Source organism: Meles meles, chromosome 16 (genome assembly GCF_922984935.1).
Source record: "Meles meles chromosome 16, mMelMel3.1 paternal haplotype, whole genome shotgun sequence".
In the NCBI taxonomy this organism is placed as follows: domain Eukaryota; kingdom Metazoa; phylum Chordata; class Mammalia; order Carnivora; family Mustelidae; genus Meles; species Meles meles.
In genome coordinates, this window is record NC_060081.1 from 67519224 (window position 1) to 67540137 (window position 20914).

The 20914-nt window shown below is 52.3% G+C and overlaps 1 protein-coding gene across 2 annotated transcripts in view; it reads right to left on the bottom strand.

Annotated features, from left to right (window-relative positions):
• The window catches only part of RIMS4 (regulating synaptic membrane exocytosis 4), a 61154-nt gene extending 43322 nt beyond the window's left edge, over positions 1 to 17832 (bottom strand). The window contains exon 1 of one of the 2 annotated variants that reach the window (XM_045981776.1): positions 17632 to 17832. In XM_045981776.1, the coding sequence (XP_045837732.1) occupies positions 17632 to 17728 (97 nt within the window). In that variant the 5' untranslated portion in view covers positions 17729 to 17832. The remainder of the gene's footprint in view (positions 1 to 17631) is intronic. The other variant, XM_045981777.1, reaches the window with a different exon arrangement.
• Between the last annotated feature and the right edge of the window lie 3082 nt (positions 17833 to 20914).

Consider the following 20914-nt stretch of genomic DNA (forward strand, 5'->3'; position numbering starts at 1 on the left):
TCACAGCATGACCCTGCTTTGGTTTAAACACATTCCTGCAAACACACACACACACACACACACACACACACACACAACACTGGAGAGAAACAGCCCCAGTGGTGAAACATTCTGCTTTTGGATGACAGAATGAGAGTCATTTTTATTTTCTTTTTGTGTGTTTCTCTGCATATTCTCAGAATCTCCACCATGGGTACACATGGCACCGACTGAAGATGTTAGGCCCAAGGAAACCGGCTCTGCTGTTGGCTAGGTTGTGACCTTGGGGGAATTCGGGCACAGCAACAGGACTGGACAGGACTGAGGACTGTACAAGGTAACACGTGTGAAATCTTAGCACAGCGTCTGGAACATGGTCTGTGCTAGCAAATGTCAGCTAGTGTAACACTGCAAGTGTTTGCGACTAGTCAAAGCGCAATATGGTTTTAAAAAATTGAAGTGATAAGGAGTGACTCCACCACGCCCAGCATAGCAGGAGCCCAGCGAAGGGACAGGGCCACCGCCCAGGAGGGCTCAGAGGCCTGGGTCCCAAATCCATCCCAGCCAAAGACACGGCAAATCACCCTCTCAATCTCACTCTTCTCCCTTTTTCAAAGGTTGGTGGTAGAGGCTGGACAGTAAGTCTCGACCCTGTCGGCAAGGGCCCAGGAAGCCAGAAGAGGATGAGAAAGTTCTGGTCTCCAGGAAGGGCGGGGGGGTGGGGGGGCACAAGCACCTTTCCCAACCACCCACCTCCTCCTGATGCACCTACGTCGCCCCTACAAGACATCGATAAACCAGAGGGAGCCCCTGCCTGACTACATATCCTGATAGCCACATTCAGTAGCCCCTGCTCGATGGGGTCACCCAGTTACCTGTTCTGCTCATTTTTCCTCCTCAGCTGAGGGAGGCCCCCAGCTTACCTTCAAACAACCAGCCCACTGGAGCAGGGGCCAGTAAATATGTTGACTGCATAAACAATGCTTTTAAAAATGATCAAGGGCCTTGCATGGCAGTGGTCAGGCTAAGAGATTCATATGTCAGGCAGGCCTGTTTGACCTTCCTGCTGAATGACCTTGGCCCGAAGAGGAGCCTGGCTTCTCTGAGCCTCAGTTTCCTCATCAGTACAATGGGTAGGACAATTCTGCCCCCTTCATATGCTGATGTTTCATAGGATAATCCAGGAAAAGTGCTCAGAGTACCTAGCGTGTATGAAACAAAATTAAACGTTTGCTATCACGAGGAGGATTATGAAAAACGTAAGATGACGTAATGATTCTCTTGGGACCCCACAGTGGCAGCACTCTCCCTATGGTCTTGCGCACGGCACCTCTCTGGTTCAGGTTCAGGGGGCCCTGCGGACTACCGGGCAAGCTGCTGTCGGTGTAAAGGTGCCCGACGGAGGGTGGGCCCAGGGCAGTAATACAGCCTGTCTTCCTGAGCTGGCACCAGAGAAGGGGGCCTTTTCCCGATTCATCCCTCTGTAGGAGGTGCCATCTCCTTACTCAGTCACCCAGGCTGGGTGTGAGAAGTGTTCTTCTCTAATCGCACAAACATCCCATGCAAGCCATGTGTACCACAAATGGGGCCATGAGAAGGGTCATCCCTGGGCTGGTCTCACTCGCAGTTCAGAGAAGGACACAAAGGCCACCTCCCGCGCACCCCCCGCCCCTAATATTGTGGGGCCCAAGGCAAGAGTACTCGGAGGCCCTCATACTTATTCTAAATATTTAAAAGTTATAAATGAGGCTATTAAATAAAATATGCTCTATCCTTCTATTCTGACAAATAGGCCTACATAATGACCTTGAAAGCCAGCCCAGGTTCAAATTTAGAATCCACAGTGTTCCATGGCTGAATATGGAGTGAGAAGGGAGCCAGCCCTCAGCAGCAGCCTGGCCCTCCTTCATCCCCACCCCCTCCTATAAAGGGGCCCACTTGGCACATCTGTGTTCTGTCCTCACCTCCACAAACAGCTATTTTGAAGCCACTTAACGGGACACCAGCAACAGGCAGAGTCCACCCTCGGGAGGATGGACCTAGGGAAGGGGTCTGGACACACCCAAGAATATGACTCAGGGCCATCTGGACACAAAATTCCAGGGTCCCACATACCCTGAGGATGAGGGGGGGTCCAGGTGGGCATGGTCCCTTCATCCATAGGTTCCTCGCCCAGCGAGGAGGGCCAGAGAGTCGCCCAGTAATGCTGCAGGCCCCAGATCAGGGCCCTTCCGGGCAGGTGTAAGGGCAGTAACAGCACAGCCCGTGGCTCGCCCAGCAGCCAGGGCTACCACTCACCACACAGGTACAAGAAAACTTACCACAGCCTCACGTGGCTCCATTTTTTCAGGGACTGTGTCCTCATTTTTACCAAACCCTTTCAAAAATCAACAGATTTGCCAACTACTTGGGGGTGAGGTGAACATGAGGCTTCTCTCCCCTCTTTTCCCTGGCAAAGCCCAGATTTAGGGGTTTAAGTTTCTGGGGTCCTACCCTGAAACCTTTCTGGGCCTGGAGACAAAGAGGCCCCACTCCCAATTCCTGGTCGGGGCTGGGGTTTCAGACAACCCTTCCAGTCCAACCTCTACCTACAACAGTGACGTTCTTTTATGTTTTAATTTTAATTTTTTTTAAAGACATAGACATTCACCTCTGGAGAGAAATTATGGGTTTCAAGAGGTCTTGACAAAGAGCTTCATTCCAGAAATGTAAAGCCGGCATTTTAAATTTGGGTCTTATTCACTGCTGGGAAGTATCAGAATGAAGATTACAAATTTAATAATGCAACACGGCGGGAATTGGCCCGGCCTCACCTCCAGGAGAGTAATTTGTTCCTGCCTTCAAACCAGCACTTCCCAGCCTCCCAGCATCACCAGACCAGGCTGGTGACACACTCCTGACTTTTTCGTGTCTTGCGCTCTAGCCCACGCAGCCAGCCCAGACACCGGAAGATCTTCACTGCCACAGTCTGTGGATTTAATGCTGGCATGGTCAGACCCATTTAAGGAGAGTCGTTATAACCAAAAGAAGCCATCCCTGAGCCTGTTGGCTCCATTCTTCCCATCTGCAGCCAAAGAATCTTTGCGAACCATAGATTTTGAGTCTGTGGCTTCCCTGTTAAAAACCCAACAGGGGATCAATTCTCTATAAGCTCAAGTCTAGGATTCTTGACTTAAAGATCTAGTATAAGCCAGTCCTGATACTTTGCCAAATACATGCTTCCTTCCCTGGGCTTTCAAAATACCATGTACCCCTCCCACCACAGGGCCTTTGCACAGCTAGCTCCCAGTAAGAACATGAGCCAATATTTATAGAGCACTAACTGAGTGTCAGGCACTATGCTAAAGGCTTGACAGGTGTCCTCTCTTTAATTTTCATTCTTACCTTGTGAAGTAGGTGGTAAGCCAAGCGGTTAAGGTCAGATTCTGGAGTCACACAGCTGGGTCTGAATCCTGCCTCTGACTCTTACCAGATGGGAGATCTTGGGCAACATACTTAATCCTGTTTCCTAAGCTATAAAACAGGCATAGTGATAGTACCTAATTCACAGAGCGGTTGTCAGGCTTGAATAAATTAATGGAGATGAAGTGTCAGAATGTGATGGGTAGTGTGTATTAATCACCACTAGATTATCCCCATTTTGCAGAGGGAGGAGAAGAAGAACATGATTAAATCACATGGTTAAGGTCACACAACTACCAGTACGAGTGTGGTCTCCAGACTCTGAAGCCCTCAATTTTCACCATGACACATCCATTGTAGAAAATTTGGAAAATACAAAAAACAAACAAAAAAAAATCAAAACAAACAAATAAACCAAAAAACACCACCACCACCAAAAAAACTAAACCAAAACAAACAAACAAAAAAACCTACTAAGTAGAAAATGAAGACACAGATTGAGAGAATCTAGGATTTGAACCCCCACTCTCACAACTGACTCCCAAGTGTGTCCTCTCAGCATATAGCATCCTATCTCACTCCCACCTCCTGTGCCTGGTGAACTCATCTACTCATCCCTTAGGTCTCAGCTTAGCTGTCCCCACCCCCTTCTCCTCCCAACCAGGACAGGTCAGTCCTCCCAGCTCCAGCCTTTCCTGGCACCCTCCAGTTGTCTTGTATGGCACTCACCACAGTAGTGATCGAATTTTAGTTGTTCCTTTGAGTAATATAATGCCTAACCCCTCCTCCCACCAGACTGTAAACTCCATGAGACCAGCAAAGACAGCACATTGCCCTGCTCTTCAGCACCTAGGACAGGGCCTGGCCCCTCAGCAAGCACTGGTGGAAGAAAGGGAAAAGTGGAGGGTGTAAGGAGCATAGAAGGGAGGGAAGGGTTTGGGATTCAGCTCCACCTTTCCCAGGTCAATGGGGGGGATGCAGACAGGGAATCACACAGTCCCTGCCCTGGAGGGCCTCTCGGTGTGGCAGTGGAAGCATGAGAGAAGCCGCACTTTGCAAGATCAACTCCACGTGAGAGAAGACAGGTGTGCTTCCTGGAGGCAGTGGCATTGGAGCCCTGCAGGGAAGGGAGGGAGGGCGGACATCCCAGACAAGGGATCTGAAGCAGAGGCATGGAGGTAGACAGTGAAAACAAAACTGCCGAGAATAGAGGAGCCAATTTTTCCTGAAAGTAACAAATGGCTAGAAAGCCTGGAAACAGGAAGTGAAATAATCTGGCCCGACCCCAAAATGTGTTCATCCGGCCACCTTCTTTTCCAGTCCGCTCTTCAAACACAGCCATGCCCCTGAGCTGGCATGAGCGATGCTGGTGGTCCCCTGTCCTGTAGCCCCCACCTTCACTACTTTACTACTGTCAGTGACCATTGGCCCAGGAACTATATACTCCCTGGCCTGAGGGCCCCCTCCTGGTAGCCGGCTGCAAATAACTGGAAGGAATATCGCCAGCCCAGCCGCCATGCCCCCCAAGCCATGACTGACAGGAACTGGTATAAATACCCCAGCTCCCTCACCCCTAGATGGGATAACCGAGGCTCATGTTCTACTCCAGGGTCCTGCACACTAACACCCACGAGTTAAATTAGCTCACTGCTTATTGTTGCAAATAAAGTTTTATTAGAACACAGCCTCACCCATCCATTTACATATTCTCTGGGGCTGCTTTCGAGCTCCAACTGTGTGAGCAGTGGTAAGAGAGACCTTATGGTCCACAAAGACTAAAATATCCAATGTCTGGCCCAGAAGGCCCCAGCAAGTCTCAACTCCACTTGCCCTCAGTTCGGGGCAACTTGGCAGATAACACACTGTTTCCTCACACCATTCCCTGACTCACTTTCTCTAATGCCTCTCCTACAGTTTCATCCATCACCTCCGTGAACCACACAAACAATGTACAACTGTTTTAACCCCTTTTAAAAATAGCAATTTCATGTGGCCCATCCTAATACTTGTACTCAAAGCCTTATTTCGGGACCTGCTTCTGGGGGAACCCAAACCTGGACAGCAGAGTTAATGTCACTGTGCCCATCTGACAGGCCCTAATTTGAGACCATTCCCTGTACATACCTGGCAGAAGTCAGCCCTAGTTTTGAACTCCCCACACCCACACCACTCAAAGCCTTGCCAAGTCCTTGCAGTATTATTAGAATACTTGCAGGACCACCTGTGGCTTCTAGCCATGGACTCGCTTGTCCGAAGAGGAAAGCAAGGCTCAAAGAGGAGAATGACTTGCCCAGGGTCACTCACCTGGCAACCTGGCAGATATGGGGTCTCAAATCCAGGCTTTCTTATGACAAAGCCAGGGCTCATTCCACGACAAATCAGCTACCCCTTAACCTTTCCCCTCAGGCAGCATGTGAGGGCCCTAGCCCACCTCTCTGGAAACAGGGCCAATTTTCCATGAGGATCAAGTGAGATCAAACAGGCAAAAATGTTCTGTCAAACCTGAAGGGCTTGAACATCAAGAAAGACACCCTTCAAAGACATACTCAGAAACCCATTAAGAAGCTTATACAAACACTTTCACACACACATAAAAAAAGAAATGCAGTACAGAGTATTGGAAAAGACCACAAGTGTTGGGAGGCAGACCAGGATGTGAAGCCCTGTGCTAGCCTTCACTAGCTGTATGACCACGGCCAAGTCAAGGTACTTGATTCTTCCAGCCCACCTACTGCAATGATCACACACACCTTGTGGGACTGTGGGGAGGGTGACCTGAATTAGGGGTGGGCATTGCTCAGCTAGAAGTCCCCAGGCCAGCCAGATCCCCTTCACCAAGCAGGACACCCACGGCTGCTGTGAGTAGCTGCAGGTCCTGGCTCCCAGCTGCCCCTTCTGTGAACTGCTCTTAGTTGGGAGCGACTTTCCCACAAAGTTATGTCCTGACCTTCAGGATTGCCCACAGCCAATGACTGATACGGGAATATTGGTGGCCAGTCAACTCTGCAATGCCACCTGCTCCCAAGAACTTCCCCCAAATCAGGCTGAGGCTAGCCTGCAGCTGAGGACCCAGCTTTAGCTGCTCCTTTTCCTGCTCTCATGCATCCTTCTCGCAGGCCTCCCCTGAGAGCACCGCACAGCCCCTCACCTGCACAAGAGCCCATGTCTCAGGCTGAGACAGCAGCGACAAGAGGGAAGAGTTCTCCCCTCTCCTGTATTCTTTTCCCCTTGAAGACTCCTGGGAGGAGCCTGAGACTACGCCTCGTGTTCATTCCTCCCAAGCTAGCGGCCCCCACCTGATTCCCAACAGGGCCAGGCTTCCCAGTGTGGGGGTCCCTCTCCCAGAACTCAGCGCACCCAACAGAGAATGGGCAAAAGTGCCAGATTCCTGAGACCAGATGGCTTGGGGCCAGGCTGGCCTGGGCCTGGGCGGCCCCAGAGGCACCTGGTCCAGTCTTGGTGTTGGGCCTGGGCAGATGAAAAGATGTTTCTTGAGACATTTGCTGAGGAACTAATTAATTTCCATTACAGGACCCAATTAGGACACATCCTCCCACCCACTCCCCAGGTGACTCCAGGCAGGATTTCCCAGGGACACCAAGTGCTGGAGATGGAGGGTGAGGACCTAAAGCTTCACGTGGAAACAGGGTCCAAGGTAGTCACTTGGGGAACCTCAAAGGAGAGGAAATGGCCCTGGCTGGGAAATACAGAACCATCAGTTCTATTCCTGGCTTTGCCACAGACCTGCTGTGAGCCTTTGGGTAAACCATGCAATACCCCTCTGGGCCTTGCAAGAAGATGCGCAGATGACTTCAGAAGGACTCCAGCTGGGAGGCTCTAAGACAGTAATAGCGGACACTCTTGACAGACTTTTACTGTGTGTGGGCTCCCTATGAAGCACTTTACAAATATTTACTCATTCAATCCTCATGATAGCTTCAGAGCAGGGAGGGGTTATTGTTAACCCATTGTATAGTCCTGGAAACTGAGGTTCAGCAAAGCTAACTAACTTTCTCAAGGACACACAGCCAATAAGCAGCAAAGCCAGTTTTCAAACCCGGGCCATGAGCTGCCAAGTCTGTATCATAACCATCACCAAGCTATACTGCCCAGTCTAATCCGACCACTCTCACACCTTCACAGTGCCTGGCACAGAGCTAAACGCCGCCACAAGTGCCTAGTAAGAATGTGGTATCTGGAAAAAAAGGAAAAGCTGGCAGCCTACAAGACCACGACGGTGTTGAGGGTGGGCCTGGGTGGCTGAGGTGGGAGGAGGCTGATGCTCCCTTGGGTGTCCACTGGTGCTGCCTGGCCTGTTTACTGTAACATATCAGTAACAGCAGAAAGAGCTGGAAACAGTGTTTGTCCTGGGAGAGTCAGAAGACGGAAGTGCCCAGGACACTTTTCACTAGATACTTTTCATGGCTTGTAAATGCTACACCATCCGCATTTATTACCTACTGCAAATAGCACTTAATCTTTTCAAAAGTACTCCATGACTGATCAGCCAAGGACCAGTCAGAGAGAAACTGCAGCAGGACGGGATGCTCTGGGGATAAAAACGACCACAGAGGGGCTGTAGCTGAGTTGGGGAGACATCCAAAGGAGGACATGGGGGGGTGCTGAGCAAGTGTCCTGTCTTCTGGGAGACTCTGGTTGTACATAATAAACAAGCCCACTAGACCACCCTTGTTCTGCAGGTGGGAATTCTGAGGCCCAAAAGACAAAGGGACATGGCCAGTGAAGACACTGAAATTCAGCGGCTGAACAGAGACCCCTTCTGACTCCTCATGCAGCCTCTCGGGCTCCCCTCGGCCCACAGTGAACACCAGTAATCCAGACCAGAGCCACAAGGCCCAACCCCAGATGTGCGTGCCCACCATCCCGCCAGTCCTACACCTGGGCAGTCAACCCTAGCAGGAAAGGCAGAAGCTTCCATTTCCTGGATGCCCTATGAGCAGTACACACATTATCTCTAATTCTCACACGGTGAAAGTTATTCACTCTATTTTGCAAAGGATGAGGCTGAGCAGAACAGTTACATATCACAGTTAAGAGACTCACCTTGGGGATGGGGTGCTGAGGTGGCTCAGTCTATTAAGCGGTTAAGCCTCTGCCTTCAGCTCAGGTCATGATCTCAGGGTCCTGGAGTGGAGCTCTAGGGTGGGCTCCTTGCTCAGCGGGGAGCTTGCTTCTCCCTCTCCCTCTCCGCAACCCCCACCCCCAGCTCATGCTCTCTCTGTCAAATATAAATAAAATCTTAAAAAAAAAAAACCAACAACAACAAAAAAGAGCTTCAGCCAATACACAGCAGAGACTCAAACCCAAAGCCTGTGTTCTTTTATGACTCTGAGCCACCCTCTTGGAGTGTTTCCTATCAGTTTAACACACATCCCACCTGGAAACTATCTGTAAACGCCTTTGTCTTCAGACTAAGACTTTCATAGGCCTGGGTGGGAATCTTATCACATCCTAAGGTTTGTCCCCTACTGCCTCCAACCTGAGCTAAATCTCAAACCTTCCCTCGAAAATTACCAGCGACCCTTTTCTTAGAAATATCTAAATTAACTGACTCGGTAAAGTCCCTTGGTAGCATTTCCCAGCATTCTGCCCCTCTACATCGATGATTCCTTTGATTTACTTCTTCCCAGCAGAGCCTTGTCCTCAAATGAACCTCCTGGATTTAAGATATAGCCCTGCCTTTCTCCAATTCAGGAAAGGGACTGTGTCCTGTTCCCTCTGGTACAGATGCTAGACATGAAGCCCTCAGAATCCCCGAACTGTCTGAGCCTGATATCCCACAAAAAGATATTAAGGCCTGATGTGTTATTCATGTCGACTCATTTATCATTTATCTAGATGACTTCCAAAAGGATAGGGTCCCGTGTATTAAACCCGGTATAAAGCAGGGCAGCCCTGGAGGCTCATTTGATCTAGGACCATGTGCTGGCGATAGGAATGCATGAAGACTATTCCTAGCTCCTGAATTTGGTACCCAGTGTCCCCACATCTAAGACACGGGTAGGCAGGAGACATCCGACGTGGAGAAGAACCCTTCATTTCTCTCCAGCTTTCTTCCCTAACCCAGCAGTTCTCAAGGTAGGGTCACTGGACCGGCAGCATTGGTATCAGCATCACCTGGGACTTTCTTAAAAATAAGATGCTCGTCCTCTACTCCAAACTGAATGAAACATGCTGGGTTGGCATCAGCAATCGGTGTTTTTCACAAGTCCCTTAGGTTATTCTGACCCACTGAAACTGACAGGAACAACCACAACAGCAGCAGCTCCCCCTAACTGAGCATCTACTATGTGCTCAGCATGGAACACACGATCTCATTCATCCCTGTAACCAAGGAAACCTCCATTCCGCGTGTCCTGCTCTGGACTAGGTGAGTTCTGGGCATCACGTCACGTATTCCTCACAATAACCCTTTGAAGAATGCCTCCCCCGTTTTAGAGATGAGGAAGTTGAGCCCCAGAGAGTGGAAGCCACTTGGCCAGAGTCACACAACTTAAAAGTGGCAGAAGCAGGATGAGAATTCAGGTCTGTCAGATTCCAAAGCCATGTAGCCATGTTCTTTCCATCCTGCAACAGAATCTCCCTGAGGTCTCTCACAGCTACATCAGCTTAGAGAGCTATAAAGCTGGGTCAGGTGAGAGTCAAGGAGGGGAGGTGGGTGGGGGGTGGGGGGAGCAGGCAGAAAGAGCCCTGCCCAGACTATAGGGTGAAAAGAAGCCAAATGATGCATTTAAAGGCACAGCCACCTATGTCCAAGGAACAAAAAAGGACAGGGGTTCAGGAGGCATGAGTTCTCGGCCTCTTTCTGACTTTACACAGCTAGGGGGCCTTTTCTCTTCCCAGTCTGGACCATGGTTTCCCCACCTGATACTCCTGATTGGCTGCAAGGTTGAATGATCTGCTCCTAGTTTATATCTCTGACCTTGTCTCCCCTCACCCATTCTCTCTAACCACACTGGTCTGCTTTCTGTTCCATAAACACCCAAACTCACACTGACCTCAGGGCCTTTGCACCACCAGTTGCTACTGCCTGGATCACTCTACCCCCTCCTAGTCCCACTGCTGGCTCTCTGTCATTTAGGCCTCAGTTCAAATGTAACCTCCTCAGTGAGCCTCCCCTGCCTACCTCATCTACTGTTATCCACTATCCCAACAGTTTTATTTTCATTTCACTTAACACGACCTGAAGTTACTTATTTTTTAATTGCTTCCCTGTTTATTGTCTGCTTCTCCCACCACAGAACGTAACTCCATGACCACAGAGACCATGTCTTCCTTGTTCCCCAATACATCCTCAGCACCTAGAATACTGTTAGGCACTGAGCAGCCAATTAAATATTAGTTATTAAGTAGATACCAAGGAAGAAAGCCTGGACTCAGGCCAGAGCCCTGGATCTTTAACACGTGACCTTGGCAAACCACTCTGCCTCTCTGAGCCTCAGTTTCCCTCCTTGCCTAATGAGGGGAATGGACTAGATGCTCTCCAAGGGTCCTTTGAAGACTTCCAGTCTTGGGAAGTGAGGCCTGGAACCCACCCAGTCGGTCCGGCCAGAAGAGGCAGCTGGCCAGGGTCCCTGCACAGCTGCCCCCTCCTAATCCCCCCCCACCCGTGTCCCTGCCCAGGCACGCAGTCATCTCACTCCCCCATCGCGAAACCGTTAATGAAGTGCGCACTGCTAAATGCAGTTACAATTACGGGGGCTAAGAATAAGGCGCTGACATCAGCCACGTCAGTTTCCGAGTGAATCAGAAAGGGAGGAGGGAGGAAGGAGAAAATGGGAGGGGGGATGACGCTCTGGAGCTGTCAAGTGGAAATAGCACAGCGTTAAATATAATCCAGCACTGGCCTACATCGGTCTGGAGAGGCAGGTGATGGCTCGGCCCCTAGGGCCACGGCGGACAACTGGATTCTTCAAGGAGGCCAGGCAGCCCCGTGATGGGGATCACCCAGGAAAAGAAGGTGGGTCCACTGGGGTGGACTGTAGTGGGACGGTGGGCCCTGGACGGGCACATGTGAATCTGAACAGGACCCCACACACCCCAGCCTCTGTCACTTGCTGTTACTTGCTAGCACAAGCACAGCCCCCAGGGCATGCACAGCTGGACTCGGGGTTCATGCCAAGAGGCAGAGGGTGGCCTCTGGAGTCAAACACACCTCGGGCTGAATCACCACTGTGCCACCCAAGCGAGTCACTAAAGGACTCCAAGCTGCCTGGCTTTCCGTCGTCAGCAAAATGGGTACATGTGCAACGGTAGCAATCCCTTCTGGTTGCTATAGGATTCGGTAAGATCATGGAATGCACAGAGCACAGCCAAGCAACACTTTCAGGCATTTTATTTTTATCATCCTGAGAAATGTTCAGACAAGGATAAGTAACCCTTTTTTCTCGAAGAGGAAACTGAGGCCAGGGAAGGCTAAAGGACCTGTTTGAGGCGCCAGAGCCACAGTGGAGCCCAGTGCCAGCCCCATGGAGTAAACTGGTGGGGGAGAGAGGAGTTTGCAGTGTGGTCCCTCCAGGTGACTCGAGCTGGGGGACCTGGAGCTCTGAGAGTAAGACCGTGGGATTGTGCGTAGCCCTGGAGGGGGGTGTGGGGCGCAGATTACAGTGCAGGACGTGTGTGTACCCCTGCAAACACATGCTCCATGACTGGCACTTTTCCAACAAATCTTAAATGCTGAAACGATGGTTGTTAAGGTCGTAATGAAAAGACGTTTGAGGAGGCAAAGTAAAAGGCTCAGAGCCTGGAGAGCAGGTCAGCTGATTCCGAGGCGCTCACACTCGGCTCTCCTCCACACCTCCGCCCCGCCCTCACTCAGCCTGCCGGCAGAACCGGCTCCGCCTCGGGCCCAGGCGGGTGGGGAGTGAGCCAGAGCACCACCCTCCCAGGGAGCAGCCCGAGGCGCGTGGAGCCCTCTTTCCCGCTTCCCACCCAACGGAACCAGACAGGCCTTCCTGCCTCTGCAAACTCCAGGAAGCCGGAGCCAGGAGTCTGGCTGCCTGGGGACAGGGAAGGTGGGGGGGCGGACGGAGAGGGATTTAAGGAAAGAGCGCTAAAGGCATCCAGACAGATCTGCAGGGCAGTGTGCTGGGGAGTGGAGGAAGGGCTGAATCCCCATACACCCGATTTTTCCGATGCTTCTTTCAGGATAATTTGATCCAGATAAAGTGGTTTGGGTTCATACTCTCATCCCACCCCATGACACGAACCAGGGGAACGTTGGGTCAATTCTTTACCATGCCTCAGTTACCCAAATTTAGGAGTTCTGCCCAACTCCCAAAACCAAAGGAGATGACAGCACTTGGTGGTAAACTGGGGGAGGGAACGGGAGCGGGGTGGGGGTGGGGGGACAGGAAGTGGCGTGCCCTAGAAAAGAGGGTGGGAATGGAGGCTTCAAAACCTCAGGCTCACACCTGAATTGGACCTGATCCCAAAGGATGCTTTAAGGCCTCTCCCTCACCATCCCCCTTTATCCACTCAGCCCTTACCCCCTCTGGGGCTGAAGTACTCCCTTCCCATCCACCCTCTTAGCACTAAAGGGGTGGGACAGCATAACATTTTGTTTCTCAGAAAAAGATCAGGTCAAATTTCAAGGACAAAAATTAGCACTTGGTCTGGGAAAGAAAACTCTGCCAAATGGAGTAAATTGGGGGTGGGAGGAAGGGAGGTCCATGCTATCGTTCCAGGTGCCTCGGTGCGGGCAAGAATTTAGAGCTCTCATTCCCCCTCCCGGGATCTGTCTGGCAAGATACAGGCATCTCCACCCCACAATCCAGGAGAAGAAATTCAGACAACCCCCTCCACTTCCCTCTGTCCAAAAACAGAGGGAGTGGGCTTTGGTACTCGTCTGTGGGATCCATCTACCTTACCGCCCCAGCCACCAGATCTGGCCTGAGCGGAAGAGGGCGGTGCAGTGAAGGGCTCTGCAGCCCAGAGATGTGGCCCTAACCGCTAAGAGAGGGACCGGTAGCCGGCCCGGTGTTGCCATGGCAACTTCCTCCTGTGCTGGATCGAAGCATCCTATGGGCAAATCAGAGCTGGCTGCTCCAGCTTCTCCGCCCTTCTCCCAGACCAGGGAGAATTGGATGCTGAAACCACTTGGTCAGACTCAGGGACACCATCGTCAATTCCAGACCCTTATATTAACAACTCCTTTTGGCATTTGTTGGAAAGTGGAGACACCCTTGCTCCCCAGCCATGCCCCAGTGCACCACAGCAGGGGTAGGACTATAGATGTGATGAAAATTAACTGTTCGGGAAGAACAGGGAAACAGGGAGTTGGACGGCTCCCCACCCTCTTGTTCCACATGCAAGCCCCCCAAATCCCCGTCTTTAAACCCCTGCCAAAAAAAGAGCATCCAACGCTGCCTTAACAGCTACAACAATGCAACAAAATTAGCTTCTAAAAATTATAAAAGCTAACATTTTGAGAATCCCACAGATTCTTTTTTACAGTCATGCTCAAAAACAAGTCTTATTTGATAATTACAGGATAGTTAACTGTTACTGAGAGCCCACCTCGTGCCAGATACTGTCCTAAGCCCTTTGCAGACCACAAACGATATAATAATCAAAAGCATGGATGTTTCAGTCAGATACCTCAAGTTCAAATCCTAACTCCCTCACTCTGGCTGAGTGACCTTGAATGAATAATCTCTGTGCCTCAGTTTTCTTATCTGAAAATGGGGTTGTTAAATGTTAATTTTATAGGGTTGCTATGAGGAAAGAATATCTTTAAAATGCCTAAGAGGATGCCTTTCGAAAGGTAATCATTTTAAAAATGTTCACCCTATGCAGGTCATCCTGTGCGGTCCACGCTATTATTTTCTTCCTCATCCAGATGAAAAAGCTGAGGTCATGTATCTAACTCCCCAGTGACAAAGCCAGTGCCAGCAAGGCTGAGCAATGATGACACCTACCCAATTATGCCCCAGGTCATGTCTCCCTAAAGCCCCCAGCATCTTTGGAAAAGGGACAAAGGCAGCATAAGAAATGAGTTCAGAGCGCAAAGAGAGGGAAGATGCTCCTTGGGAGGAATTCTAGGAGCCTACAGTGACCAGCATCCTGAGCCCCAGGGTGGGAGGAAAGAGCAGCTTCCTATGCCCACAAAACGTCCAAGGCTCCCAAGCCCAATACAGGAAAGTACTCTGGCCCAGTTAAGACTAATGGGATAGGCTTCTCACAGTTTCTCAGGAAACCAGCTGAAGGGGCAGGTAAAGCCCTCAGATGGCTCTGGCTCAACCTGGGTGATGGACAAGATGCATTCCACAGGATTTGGAAGCAGCATCAAAGAGGAGGCACCTAGACGAGCCAGAAGCCATCAGGGACACACCTCTGAGCCATCAGACAGCCTGGCATTAATGGGCCAGGAGAGGGATCAGGGAAGAGGAAGGTGGAGCGAAGCCAGGTCTAGTAGCCCTCCTACCGAAGCAGTCTCTGTCCAGTATGTGACAGATTATTCAAACTGCTTTTAGAAATTAGGGCGCCTGGGTGGCTCAGTGGTTTAAGCTGCTGCCTTCAGCTCAGGTCATGATCTCAGGGTCCTGGGATCGAGTCCCGCATCGGGCTCTCTGCTTGGCAGGGAGCCTGCTTCCTCCTCTCTCTCTCTCTCTGCCTGCCTCTCTCCCTACTTGTGATCTCTATCTGTCAAATAAATAAATAAATAAAAATCTTTAAAAAAAAAAAAAAAGAAATTAGTTCAGCACGGGGCTGTTCTAAAAGAATAAATCCAAAAGGCTTTTTTTAGGAGAAAATTAATGACTTTGAGAAGAACAAGAGAAATTAAGCACCAAGACAACGTTTCTTTCTTCCGATTTTTCCCAGACACTTCATTAGTCTCCTGGAAATGAAACTTGACTATCTCCCTCCCCCTCCCAAACTCAAAGCATCCCTTAAGATGAGCAGACAATGAGCACAAGATGCCCACACCAAACTCTTGGCTGTCAGCCGTTCCCTGGGGCCCCCTCACCTGGGAACCATTTTCCACGCAGTGAGATTTGGCTTTTTAAAAAATCCTCTTTCAGACAGAAGGTTAGTAGTTTACTGGAAAGAGAACTAGAAACCTGATTTTAGTCTCAGCTCTGTGCCTACCTCATTGGGTGACCTTGGGTTACACACACACGCACACACACACACACACACACGCACACACATATTCATCTGAGGGCAAAAAGGGGTTGGACAGGATGATTTCTAGGTCTCTTTCAAGTGCAAAACAAGAATTTGAAGAAACTTGTTGGAAAAAACATCAGGTGGGTCTTTAAAAAAAAAAAATCTCTACTACTACATGAAGCTCTCTATTCTGACTTCATTGCCTGCAACCAGCAATGATAACCTGATCCAGAACACGGAGCTTGACTTAGGAGGAAAAAAAACCCTAACGGTCCCTGCTCCTACAAACCCATGCTCCTGCCCCACCGGCCTCCTTCAGGAGAGTCCCTGACCATTAGGCGAAGAGTGGAAGAGTCAGCTCACCTATGCTGGTGGGGGTCCCTCTCCCAGCCCTCATGCTAACCTGATTTCCTCCAGTGCAGGCCTGTGTTAGCCAGCCTCCTCATTTCCCCTCATCTTGCCCTGTCCAGAATAATGACCTCTCTCAGCGACATCAAGCTCATCCATGCTCTGAGCCTCACTTTTTCCATAAAATGGTGATTCTGTAAAATGGCTTTACAATAATCATCTTTAACCCACCCCCAGCTCTAGGTCTGTCGGGAGTCTGCCTCACGTACCCCTCATTCATTCACTTGGCCAACAAAGTCTTCTGGAGAATCTTCCCCCCACCTGCCTGCATCCTGCTCCAGCAGGAAGAGGTGGGCACCCATTACCCACCATTGCATCCCATGTCTCACCAGATAACTTGGGAGACCAGACAACGGTCCCTGCAGGCAGAGAGTCTTAAGCAGGACCCATAAATTCCCTAAAACTGCAGACAAAATTTTGAGGATGGTTCATATGTGTATGTTTGGAAGAGACAGTCTATATTTTCATCAGGTTCTCAAAAGTGTCCGTGAAGCCATTTTGCTCGTCCCCACCACAAACACCCCTCTCCGTTTTGTCCTCTCACTGAACTCAAATACTCTAAGATGTTCAGCTTCTGTTACATCAGATTTTCAGAAAACACTTTTAACTGCATCATGTGTCTTAGGCGCTGTTATCCCATTTTACAGATGAGGATTTGAGGCTACGGGTGACATGACTAGCCCAAGGTCACAGCTAAAGAGAAGCAAGACTGGAACCTGGTTCTGACTCCCAATTTGCCACTCCTTGGGGAACTCTTACCCAAACCCTCTAGCTACCCCACCTGTTGGTGGATTGGCTTCCTCACCACAGAAATCTACCTGGAGCCCTCAGGTTCCCTCTGCCTGGTTCCAGGGCCCCAAAGAGCAGGTTTCCCTACATTTCCCCGCCCCTCGGGCTCTGGCTGAGGCTGCGCGCAGGCCCCGCAGCGCGAGGTTTGGGCCGCTGGATGGTGGCCGGGTTCAGCCCACCGAGAACGGCTACTCCAGCGACAAGAGCACCCAAGGTCCGGGCACATTCCGGGCAGTGCGCAGGTGAGGAGTTGGCGCCGCCCTACGCCTCCCTCTGGGACCCGAGGGGAGGGAAGGCCGCACCCGGCCAGTCTCCCCGCGGTCTGCCCCAGTCTGATAGGAACCAGGAGTCTGGAGCCCCAGCCTCCGGGGGAAGGGGAAGAGAGCCAAATGAGGACGCTCAAGGCCTTGGGCGCAGGGCGGGGGGTCTTGGGCAGGGAGCCTCTGGATGCAGGCAAGACAAAGATGGAGAGGTAAGGTCTGCGCGCCACCTCCAGCGGTGGGGTGCGCGTTGGAGCCCCAGGGGTGAGGCGGCCAAAGCCCCGGGGCTCGAGGTGTGGGCGCGACACGAGGGAGTCTCAGGGAGGGTGGCAGGTCGGATCCAGGAACAAGACAGGGGGCATCCAGCAGGTTCAGGTGAGTAAACAGAGCTGGTCCAGACGACCCTAAGGGGCCCACCTGCGGGAAGGGGACGAATGCAGAGGGCCTAGGGGTCCCTGGGGGCGGCTGGAGGCTGGAAGGCAGACCTTGGGGCCCCGTGGGTGGGGGCGTATCCCGAGCAGGGCTGTGGGTAGGGAGGAGAGAGCGGGCCCCTCTCGGGGCGCACCGGGTCGGGCAGGAGTCCTCCGGCCCTGGCTCCCGGGACCCCCCCCCCCCACACACATACACCCCAACCGGGGATGGGGGCGGGCCGCGCGCTTACCCGCGTCCTCGTCGTCGAAGGAGTTCATGCACGGGAAGTAGATGGCGAGCGCCTCGAAGGAGGCGGACAGGCTGAGGCGGCTCTGCGAGCGCTCCATGCCCGCGCCGGCGCCGGGCGCCTCGGCCGAGCCGGCGGCAGCCGCGGCGGCGGGCGGCTTGGGCAGCTTGGCCGCCCCATTCTTGACGCGGAGTACGGCGCGCGGCGTGGTGGCGGCGGCCCGGGGCTAGGCCGGGGCTCCGCGGCGGGGCTGGCGGGCGCGGCGGGGCCGGCGGGCTGCGGGCGGGCCGGGAGCGGGCGGCGCGCGGAGCCCGAAGCGCGCTGTGCTCCCGGCGGCGGCGGCGGCGGCGGCGACGGTGGTGGCGGCGATGGTGGTGGTGGTGGCGGCGGCGGCGGCGGCGGAGGTGGCGGCGCAGAGCTGTGGCCCGCGGCGCCCCCAGCCGGCCGCGCGGGGCGGGCTCGGAGCCGCAGCCGCAGCCAATCGGCGCCGCCCGGGGGAGGGGGCGCCGCGCGCGGGGGCGTGGGAGCCGGGAGGGCGCGGGCGGGGCCGCTCCTCGCCACCCCCAGCCCCGCAGGTGTGCGCGCCCCGTGGGAGGAGCGGGCTGAGCTGGTTGCGCCCTGGTCCCCGGGCCGTGCCCCCTCACCCCCGCTCTGTCCCGACCCCACACTCAGCCGTCAGACTCGCCCCGGATGCAGGCACCGACCGAGACAGGCCTCACCCAGGAACGCAGACAGGCTCAGAAGGGACACACTCAGAGGGACCAGCGCGCGGCACTCAGCCTCCCACACAGAGACCCTCAGGTTCCACATGAACCCTCAGGGGAGCTCAAACAGGGTCCCACACGAGTGCATTCTCTCTTCAAGACACCGTCAGACTCACAACACCGGGAGAGATGTACCCACAAAGTCACTCACTCATAGAGACACTTGCTGAATCCATTCCCTGACACCCTCTGACAGTCTCCAGAGACCCACACAGGTACCTACACCTGTGGACACCCTCAGACTCTCACACAAGATCCACAGAGGTAGATACACCCACACACTCACACTGACTCTCAAGGAGACCTGCAGAGGCACTCAGAGTGAAAACCAGGGACGCCCCCCCACTCCCTACCATACAGGGAGACCCTCAGATCCCACACAAACCCACAGAGAAGTTCAGACAGGCACACACACACTCATGCACCCACACTACTCACAGACATCCTAAAATTCACACACAGACACACTCACACACTCCAATGACGCACTCTGAGATCTGCACACAGAGACACTCAGTGCCCCGGACCATAGACTCCCTGAGCACCGACTGACTCATATACACAAATGCTAGCAAACACTGGCCGACTCATAACCCGGTTACCTTCAGACCCAAACCCAGAGAGTCACTCAAACGCACTTCAGTGGGCACACGTGCTCACACCCAGACACAGACATACAGCCTCAGTCACTCGCAGTGGTGGATCCATTCCCTCAGATGCGCACACAATGAGACGCACTCCGCCAGGATCACATGCTCACACAGACACACCCACATATCTGCCTCCAGGACCCACAACCTTCAGACAGACAGACACACACACACACACACACACACACACACACACACACGGGTTCAGACACTCAAAGCCCCCAGGATGAACACAATCACAGTCAGAAACCTGAACTCCATTCTCTGACCCAGGGCCTGAGGTCCCCATCCAGCCAACCCTCAGATGTCTAACCTCTGCCAGCTGCTCTCACACATCCTTTACAAAGCGGCCTGGGGAGATGGCAAGATCCCAGAGTTTCAATCCCAGCTGTGACACTACCCTTCTGTGTGGCCTAGAGCAAAGCCCTTCACCCCACTGATGTGTTCTGTCATCTGTGCAATGGGGAGACCCTCTATTTGGGGTGGCTGTGAGGATTAAGATAACATGTGCATTAGTTTTCGGTTGCTGCATAACAAACTAAGAGGCTTGACAATATCCATGTATTAGTGGACGGTCACGTAAGCGAGAAATCTTAGCAGTTTTGACAGAGTTTTTTGCTTGGGGCCTCACAAGGTATCAGCCAGATGGGTTCTTGTCTGGAGGCTCTGCAGAAGAACCTGCTTGTGGGGCGCCTGGGTGGCTCAGTGGGTTAAAGCCTCTGTCTTCGGCTCAGGTCATGATCTCAGGGTCCTGGGATCGAGCCCCACATCGGGTTCTCTGCTCAGCAGGGAGCCTGCTTTCCCCTCTCTCTCTTGCCTGCCTCTCTGCCTACTTGTGATCTCTGTCTGTCAAATAAATAAATAAAATCTTTAGGAAAAAAAAAAGAATCTGCTTGTAAGCTCATTACAGTTGTAATGTAAGGTCATTAGCAGCCTGCAGTTTCTTGTGGCTGTGGGACAAGGCCCCTGTTTCCTTGCTGGCCTTTTGCTGGGGAGTTGCTCTGGAGTTGCCCTTAACTCCTAGAAATGGCTCTCTGGTTCTTGCTTACAACCTCCTCCATCTTCAAGGTCAGTATCAGGAAGTCAAAAACGGAAATCAGAGGGGGCTGCTCCTTTGCCAAAAACCCTTCCATGGTCTCATTTCACTTAGGGGTAAAAGTCCAAGTTGGACATGGTCCTAAGTCCTTTGGCTCTGCTCCCTCTCTGTCCTACCTCTTACCACTCCTCTGGCTCACTCAGCTCCAGACCCACTGTCCTGACCTTGCTGTTCCCTCTGGCTGAAACACTTTTCCCTCCAGAGAGCTGTGTGGCTCATTCTCACAGACCTGTGCTCAAACATCACTTTCTTCATAAAGTCTTCCCTCACCACCCTTTGTAAAGCAGCGACACCCCTCCCTGAAATGCCTAGTCCTCCTTACTCTGCCTTATTTTTCTCTCAAGCCCTTATCACTATCTGACATATCATATGTATATGGCATTATACATATTTTTTCATGCATATTTGCTTATTGTCTCTCTCTCCTACCCAGAGCCTAGAAGAATGCCCAGCAAAAAGCAGGTACTCAGTAGATCCTTGATTGGATGAATACCTTCCCACCAAGCTGACAGCTTAAGAACAGAGACCTTCAGAGGGGAAATGACACACTCAAGGTGACAGAGAGCAGGGAATGCCAGAGCTCCAGCCACTGCTCTGCCGGCCGCCTAAGACCGTGGCAGAAGGAAGACAGGCCGGAGGGAGAGTAGCTCTCCGAGGCCTAGAGAAGGGACAGGACAACAGAGAGGCCAGGGAAGGCTGGTCTGGAGCTGGAGAAGGAGTCTCGGGGACCCATGAGGCACGTCTGTTTGACCAGCAGTGAGACTCCCAGGAAACAC